This window comes from Cottoperca gobio, chromosome 3 (genome assembly GCF_900634415.1).
Source record: "Cottoperca gobio chromosome 3, fCotGob3.1, whole genome shotgun sequence".
Lineage (NCBI taxonomy): Eukaryota > Metazoa > Chordata > Actinopteri > Perciformes > Bovichtidae > Cottoperca > Cottoperca gobio.
Window position 1 is genome coordinate 21708604 of NC_041357.1, and position 9696 is coordinate 21718299.

A 9696-nucleotide genomic window follows, 5' to 3' on the forward strand; every position below is an offset into this window, starting at 1 on the left:
CTCAAATATATTCAGATTTTAATGATGTAAAGTGGCAAATCCTTACATTTGAAAAGCTAAATCCAAAGAATATTTGGTTTATTTATTTTTTATTTTATTTTTTCAGGCCTGAAAAAATTGAATTGAAATGGTTATTTACTTAGAATCCTCCTTTAAAGAAGCAGAACTGCAATTTCACACAATCCCATAATGTAATTTTTGCTTTTCATGCCCTGGCAATGCTGATTAAAGTGTATGGCCTACAGTTGTAATGACAAAATACTTAGAAAATAAAAATCTCTGACTGAACTACGGCCAAGTAAAGGCAGTAAATCTAAAAGGTGATGGTTATTGATTCAACATTAAACTCTCACCAATAAAGGTGAACCTCCTGCCATTTAAATGATGTTAAAACAGGACATACATGATTAAAATGTATTTTAAACCACATTTAGTTTAAACAAGATACTTAGAACTTGTTTATTGAGCTCTTCAAATGTCGGTGGATTGTCAGTTTGGCATATCTTTTCACACCTCAAATATTGTTTATATTTACACTAATATATTCTTATGGTAGAAATATATAAATATAACTTTTGCAAACTAGTCTGTAAAGGTTCGATATGTAATTCCAAGCCATCTGCTCCAAGCCATCTGGGAGACAGTGTTTCACCTCTAAACTGGGTCCATACAATCTCTAATGTTTTTATTTTAGTTGTAGTCGTTTGGCATATTTATTGTATTCTTTATATTGTGTGTTGTATTTACTCCTGTGTAATGCCTGTCAGTCAGTCAGCAGGGCAAGAATACCTACATTTGACCAAACTACTGACACAGAGCTGGTCAGAAAACTCTGCTGTGTTATAATCTTCACGTGAGGCCGATCATCTGTGTTTACTGGGGCACTAATGTTAACCGGAGACTGTAGTCTGTGTAACGTTACGTTATTTTGTTTATTTGACTAAATCCAAAGTGGCAGAAACTAGAAAACGACGACCGGCATATTCGTCTCATGTTCCCGGTGGCGGCACAGCCAGGAGAGCAGCCCGCTGGAGGAGGAGGGAGGTCGGCCGAGCCGGCACTCTGCAGCCTCAGTCAGTGACCGAAGACACTTGGGCTCCGCCAGAACAAGCCCCAGCCCTGCAGTCACAGCGCGCTGCTGGACCTGTGTAACGACCGCAACAAGGATTCCCAACAGTTCTCTGCAGTTCCCCGCTGCTGTGGCTGAACTTGAGCCAACTAACTGAAGCGACATTGTTACCTCGTCACATTCTGTTGATAATGTTAGTTGTCTTAAATGCAGTGATACTCACATGGAAAACAGACTAATGGATTGTTCCGCATACATGCGGGTCAATAACACCATGCTCTGACTTTAGGGAAGGAAGAACTCCCCAACAGAAAACAACCCCCGGCTTGTTAATGATTACATTGTTTGCATGAATTGGGGACAGTGTCCTCAGCAACAACAGCTGTATTTACTGCAGAATTGGACTTGATTTGTTTCAGCTGTTTAAAACAAACTATTGTAAAGAACTGAAGGTCTACAAGGTCCAGAAGCCCAAGGAGTCAAACTCATGGATTCATATGTCTGTTTAAAAGAAGAGGTAAGCAATGATCGAGAAGGGGAAGACATGATGTGGTCACATTCTTGCACATGTTCTACTTTAATGAAGCATCTCTTTGTGTGGGATTATATGTCATTGTTATTATTGTGACTGTTAAAATCCAACAACATTCGTAAAGCTATAAAGAAACTGTACAGCATTTATTAAAACAAACATTTCATATAAAAGATGGATTGCTAAAATGAACAAGCTTTCCTTTCCCCCCCAAAAAAACTACGGGCGTGTAGGATCACAGCCCAGCCAACGTTTGCTTGAGAGGAGGAGCCGCCTGAGGACCTTCAGAATCCAGCATCACTGAGAGAAATGTTCAAGCAAGTCACAGTCACCAATTGCCGAGGTACCAAAGACACTTCATTCGCTCTCACCATGTCAGTCAGAACAGTCTGAGCTGAGTTTTTGCGGGTATTCGGGTCGGGTTCTCTATGAGAGTGAAACTGTGCACGCAAAGTTTTGATGGAGAAGGATATTTTATGGATTTCCATGCTGGACAACTTGCATCCATAGGAAAGAAGAACACTTGCGGCGAGGAGACGCACCTTCCACACGGACAAATGCGCAATCCGGAGTAAATTTAACTTTTCCCAACAGCCGAGAATTATTTGTTAAATGACTGAAATAGATAATAATAATAATAATAATAATAATAATAATAATAATAATAATAATAACGATAACACTTCATTCTGTTATTAGTTGTTAGGAGGCGCTTTGCGGATATTTGATAGTCAACGCGTTGATGGGTTCAACAACTGAACAACTCGCTTGATGTTTCCAACTGGCTGTGGTGCAACAGCTGATGGTGTAGCCTCCTCCAAAACCCCAGAGAACTGGTGAAATTCCTTTCTATAATTTGACACTGCTGCATCATATAGAAGTCAGTCATGGAAATGACCAACAGGTCCCAGCATTACCCCTCCATCCTCCACGTGGAGTTCGGCTCGCTAAGTGACTACATGGAGGAGAACGAAACTAACTCCACCACCGGAGAGCGAGACTCGTTGGACTGCCTGCAGATCCGCATTCCTCAGGAGCTCTTCCTGGCGCTGGGGCTCATCAGCCTGGTGGAGAACATCCTGGTGGTCCTGGCCATCATCAAGAACCGCAACCTGCACTCGCCAATGTACTACTTCATCTGCTGCCTCGCAGTGTCCGACATGCTGGTAAGTGTCAGCAACGTGGTGGAGACCATATTCATGCTTCTCAACGACCACGGCCTGATGGACGTGCACCCTGGCATGCTGCGCCACCTGGACAACATCATCGACATGATGATCTGCAGCTCTGTGGTGTCCTCGCTCTCCTTTCTGTGCACCATCGCTGCGGATCGCTACATCACCATCTTCTACGCGCTGCGATACCACAGCATCATGACCACGCAGCGAGCCGTCACCATCATCGTGGTGGTGTGGCTGGCCAGCATCACCTCCAGCATCCTCTTCATCGTGTACCACACCGACAACGCTGTCATTGTGTGCCTCGTGACCTTCTTCTGCACCACCCTGGTGTTTAACGCCGTGCTGTATCTGCATATGTTCATCCTGGCGCACGTGCATTCCCGGCGCATTGTGGCTTTCCATAAAAGCAGGCGCCAATCCACGAGCATGAAGGGTGCGATGACCCTCACAATCCTGCTCGGGGTCTTTATTATATGCTGGGGCCCCTTCTTCCTCCACCTCATCCTCATCCTCACCTGCCCCACCAGCCCATTCTGCAACTGTTTCTTCCGAAACTTTAACCTTTTCCTCATCCTCATCATCTGCAACTCGCTCATTGACCCCCTCATCTACGCCTATCGCAGCCAGGAGCTGCGTAAAACCTTGCAGGAGCTGGTCCTGTGTTCCTGGTGCCTCGGTGCGTAGGAAGAGAACGAGAGCATCAGGTTATCAACAATGTCGGCTACCTCTAACTTCTTGAAGTGTCAGAAGCTGATGTAAGCCGTGACTGATGGGTGCTTTGAACTGGCAGATGATGCCCATGCGCGACTATCTCTGATAAATACTTTTGCCCATCACGTCGTGGATTGTATCCGTGGCTTCAGTCTTAGATGCAGGTTTATTTACTGTTGCGTTAGGTACACATGTCCCTGCATTGTGAAACACCTGGACATTTAATCCAACAATGACTCTTTAATTATGAGCTTTTGGAAACTCTCTTATTAAGACAATCATTAGGTTACTGAACTAACTTATAGTAACTAGCACTGTATTGTTGTTGTTAGTGTTGTCTTTTCCTCTCTAAATCATTTTGTATTTTCTTGTATTTAAAGTGCCTCTTTGTGTTGGTCAAAATATGTGATCTGTCTCAACTCCTGCTTTTAAAGGCTATTGACACTTTTAAGAAATCAAGAGAACCTGCACTGGATGTTAAATGATATCTCTCGGCTGAAATTCTTCCTTCATTGAATTAAAACGGAATATAAATGTAGAGCATCTGCATTTTTTGCAATCTATTTGGGTCATTGAAACAACCCTTTTCGGCTCTGTGCGCCAGAAATAACCCTGAACAAATGTCTCTGTATGTCTCATGCCAGAAATTGGATAGAGAGTTTATATTTAAATTCAATTTAACTCGTTTGACAAAACACGCTTTGACATGCAATGTTTTAAATATGTTGCGATGTGTAATAGAGAAACAGTTCCCCACGTGAAGTCGGATGTTTTGGTGATTTCATGCATGTCTGAGCCCTGGGACTTCCCTCTGGGTCATTTTAACTCCGTCCATTTTCTACAATTTAATAGAATATTTCCCATCGTTGCGCATCGCATCATCTTCACTGCTGTTAAAACAGATAACTTTGTATTTTATTTTGAAGTGAATTTTGTAATTTGACAGAACAAGGTGCAAGAAAGGCAGGATAGGCAATATATAACATATCAGATCAAAGCTTTATAGTTATCCTTTAAGTTACATAAAGCATATTACAATTCCCGTTGCAGTTTAATTGGTGGCGATGTGTGTGAATTACTCCCCCAAAAATAAATGTGCAGATGACTGAGGGGAGAGAATTATGAGAAAAATCACATGAACTTCCTGGCTGGGGAATGCCTGGAGCATCAGAGGGTTTATGAAAGAATGCATATCAAAGTTATATTTCTAGAAATGTTTGTGGTACTCTGAAATCTGCAAAATATGGCTTCCAAAAGATTTGGAGCCTGATTTCAGTTGATCCAACAAGTTGGAATTTGGGCCTGGCGACTTGTGCAGAAGTGTGTGTAAAACAGCCTTAAGACAGCCTAGAGTCTAGACCAGGGGTCTTCAACGATTTTCGGGCCAAGGACCCCTAAACTGGTGTAGCGTGGTGCAGGGACCCCCTACTGTATATATTGTACACAAGAGGCTTGAGGAGGTCTGTGCGACGGGGGTATTTTAGTTCACCCCTCTCCGTTCCTCCACTCTGTTTCTGACTAGGTGTGTGTGTCGCCTCCCTTCGCGAAGTACAGCGGAGGAGGGAAGGTGAATGGCAAAGCAAAATAAAAACATTGCTTTATCTACAAACAGCCTATTGCTCTGATAATTCAGAATCATACTATTGTATTTAACTTCTTTTTTAATTTTTTAATTATCATATGATTTGCTATTCTTTATTGATCCTAAGGATTTGTTGTAAATAGGACCTACCTTTTAGTAACTAACTGACCTTTAGAAAAATGTAAATACAGTCTGTAGTGTAGAATTGTATATTTCAATGCAAAGTGCTGGTATAAGTGTTTTGGCACAGTTGTTTCCAAATTACAGAAAGATACTCCCCGATCAGGTTGTCCGACAAGACAAAACTAATTCAACTTTGGTTCGATGATGGCTGTGAAATATGCATCTTAATATTTACAATAATGTAGACAGTTGTACACTGTAGTACTTGAATAATGCTTGCCAGAATATATGCTGCTGTATTATATAAATTACACATTCCCCATTGTTTTTACTGAATCAATTTTTCTATTGATTATACATTTTAACTCAATGGTTAATGGTGTTTTCCTTTTGAATACCATAACTTAATTTTATAGACTTTTTTCTTCTAGGCATGGCAGTTGCTACAGAGGATTGTGAATGAATGGTATCTTGTTGTATCTGCTGTATAAACCTTAAAAGATTAAAGGTCATTATGAGCGCTGAGGTAAACCTTTAATAACACGTGTATACTGGCGGTATAACAAAACATGTTAACTTGAAACTGAGCAAAACAGGACTATGTTGTGAAGTTATTTTATACAAGGAGTGTGTGTTATATGTAATCCTAAAATTGTTTACATGTTGTCTATGTGTCAAATAAACAGGCCAACACAACAAAAGCTTGTGGGAAATGAAAAAAAAGCATAATTATTGTTTATCTCTCCAATATATTATCCATAACTTTTCCTCTTGTTATGCTTGTCTTAGCAGGTTTTTATAAAAACATTTTTTGTTATTTGGAAGCTAAAAATCCACTCCAAAGCCTTCATTCCTGTGCATGCTGACAATATATTAGTACAGTTTCTCTAGGAGATGGCTCTGCAGACCATTCATTCAGAGGTGCCAAATAACGAGATATGCAGGTTATTAAGTTATGGCTGCTCTTCATGGTTCCTTTAGCCTTCTGTAAAAACTCATTACACTTTTACAAGTATCTCCGCAATATCTGCAGATGAACTACATGTCTTTGAACATAAACAAATATACATGCGACACTTTATTTATGCACCAAAAAAGAAATGCAATACAACATTTGTTCTCAGCGGACAGAAGGGCCATTGATATATAACAGAACAGAGACGTTTTTGAAATGCACCGTTTTTTTTAACTCATGATGAAGTTCAGTTGCTGTGCAACATCGTCTGCAACAACAACATGAAGAAAAGGGGAATTCCAACTGGAGCAAATATAAATGATCATCCCGTCCTCGAATAAGAAATTAAAAATCTTAACTGTTTTAAATTACTGGGTTGATTATCCACACACATGGGCAACTCAAAGTCTCATTGTCTCATCTCGTTTCACAGTTTTAGCAGAGAACCAGCAAGAGATTCAAAATAAAATACATTTCTCATAATATTGTATTTGTTTTATATATATTTTTTAAATTCTTTCAAATTTTTACTCTGTAGTTTTTTCTTATTTTGTACTGTTTGTAATTGTATGTTAATAGGTGTTGTTTAACATCTTTCTATTACTTGTACTTGGACATTTTTGGCATAACTTTTGTTGTTACAGAGGATTATGAAGGGCATGAAACATGAACCAATAAAACTGCATAACTACAGTGCCCGGGAGGTGTCATTGAAAAACTAATTCGGCGCAGCGTGAGTGCGCGTGTCATAAAGCCTACAGCTGTTTCACTCTGTTCTGTGCGGCAGTTAGCAGTGACCATAGCTTTTTCTGGCGGCGATTAACTTGTGTTTTGATATTTTGCTGGTACTCTCTGGCTCAGCTATCCCGAAGAAGCTGTTCCCTCTGAGCCTCCAGCTGCTGCTCCAAAACACACCTGATGCCTACATGACCAGGTGATGCACTCAGAACCATGTAGCCTAATTGTTTTAATTATGACAGTCACTGATCTCAGGGAACACCATCAGATCGACTTCATTTTTTACTTTAAATCCTAGGGGGGCAAGTATTACGACGCCACGGCTTGTTCCAATATTTTGCAATTTGGAAGTGTCCCGCCACCTGGGCGCCTCCCTAGGGAGATGTTCCAGGCACGTCCAGCTGGGAGGAGACCCCGGGGAAGACCCAGGACTCGGTGGAGAGATTATATCTCCTCACTGGCCTGGGAACGCCTCAGGATCCCCCAGTCGGAGCTGGAGGATGTGGCCCGGAGAAGGGAAGATTGGGGTTCCTTGCTGGAGCTGCTGCCCCCGCGACCCGATCCCGGATAAGCCGTAGACGATGGATGGATGGATGGAAGTGTCCCGTATCCGTGGAGAATGGCCTCAATCACCATCGTGATACAAGTCCATTTTAATGTAGATATGAATTGTATCAAACAACTCATCCATACATTTGTGTGACTGCTGCATCACTCATATGGAACAGATTGGAACATATTTTAAGGAGTGTATGTGCCAATTTCATTCAGTTAGAGTCGTAACCACTGTCACCGTGCGTAAAAGCCAAACTAAACTGTGCGTGAAAGAGCTTACCGCTCACACAGTTTTTAGATATTTAATTTGCATGTATGTCAGGCTACAACATCATCTGATCTAATATTTAGTTATATTACAGACTGTGCCCAGTTCACTCATTCAGTGGCTGTAAGAACTGTTTATTATTAACTGTTTGGTACATTTATCATACTGTAAAGATAAGTAAGATAGTGAAGCGTGTTTTAGTTTTTTTTTTATAAAATGAAATATAATACTCCATCTTGTCACAGAGTTTAAGCATACCATTACACTGATTGTCCATCAGATCACAGTGCTGGTCTCATTTGAGATAAGCAAGTATAGATTGAAGTGTTTACGGATTCAGTGTTATAGCTGCTCTGTGTAGCGTATTCACCTTGAAGTAAAGCATTAACATATTTATTTTGAGACTTTAAAGGCGGACTTCAAGTCAAACAAAAAAGTCCATCACCAAAAAGACTAGCTGTCTGAACATTTCATTTTACATAGTGTGACACTGTGTGTGTTTGCTGTGGGGAAGATTTGTTTTCTTTTAGTGAGAGGAGGATGAGAGAGGACAAGAAACTGTATTTACGAATATTTGTGACAGGAAGCAGGTTTATGTTAGACTGATGAGCAAAATGGTCCGAGCCACTTTATAATGCTACTCAATAATGCTAGTAAATACAACTAATCACATCTAGTAACAGCCAACAGATTAATTCCAAAAGCAGAGAGTAAGTAATATTTTGTAAAACATAATTACTAATAATATGTGTACATGTATTTAAGAAAGATACATTTAAATAATATAATACATAGCAACAACAAAATGATAAGCGCAATAGTATTACTATTCATTTCCATTTAAACATTGTATTACTACCAAACCTGACTTTAATATTGTAATTGGATTATAAAATAGTTTTATAAATTAATTTTAAATTAAATAAGAGAATATAACTATTATAAATATACCTTAATATTTGAGAAGGCTCCTGCACAGTGTGTTTTATTTTACACAGCAACAGTCTGCTGTGTCATCCTAACCATGTCTATTATTGGCTAAGCACTGTTCTGTGCGGGGGGCAGGGATACAGACTGACGATGGTTTATGTGCTGACGATGCAACAGTTGCCTGCAAACACTACCCAACAATACCCTACGCCAGTTTGGCCAAACAATTGATGCTATCATAAAAATGTTGAACAACCTTGAGTTTCAAACAACCATTGATGTTACATGGATGACAGTCATATTGAAATCCTTGACAAACACTCTCATTAATAATAATAATTTAAAAAAAGAAGCATGGACCGTATTAGTGTTCAAAACTGATTATTGGATTTTTTTTCCTCAAAAGACTGTCAGCTGCTGATGAGGATATTTACACAATAAACTTAACACGCAGACTTCACAACTTATTTTGCTTCAAGATATTTGAGTTATTTACGCATATTCCACTGAAATGTTGCTGACTTGCAAAAAACAATTTCATGAACACAGCCCCGTGTTAGGAGGAAGCCGTTCATACCACAGGCCAAACCTTGTTTGCTGTAGTTCACATGAGCCGTGGCTCTGCACGCTCTTACATTTACATTTTAGATACAGTATATACCAGACCTCACATAAGTGCATTACCTACACTTATTTGTCAAGCAGTCAGCATGGCAGGCAATGGCAGGCAATGTGACAAACTGGTGTAAATGTATTGAATTTCCATAAACCATACATACTGATTTTGCTGTATTGAGTTGATGCGTATTGATGTTCTATCTTACAAACAGTTTAGATCAGGGACATCAGCCGGATTGATGCAATTGAGCGATCAGATTGTACTGTTGTTTCCTGACTTTCTTTTTTTGATCACCTTATGGAAATGTATACTGACGCCCTACTTTCATATTAAACAGTCTCTGAGAATTAGATAAAGAGAACATTTGCATAAAGTTGCCTAATAATAATAATACTAAAATAATAATAATAACTTTTTTTTAAACAGAGGAAAC

General features: G+C 39.8%; 1 protein-coding gene across 1 annotated transcript; it reads left to right on the forward strand.

Annotated features, from left to right (window-relative positions):
- Positions 1–2488: 2488 nt before the first annotated feature.
- Positions 2489–3466, forward strand: mc1r (melanocortin 1 receptor). Its single transcript, XM_029462269.1, has one exon. The coding sequence runs from the start codon at positions 2489–2491 to the stop codon at positions 3464–3466; it is 978 nt and encodes a 325-aa protein (XP_029318129.1).
- The last annotated feature ends 6230 nt before the right edge of the window (positions 3467–9696 follow it).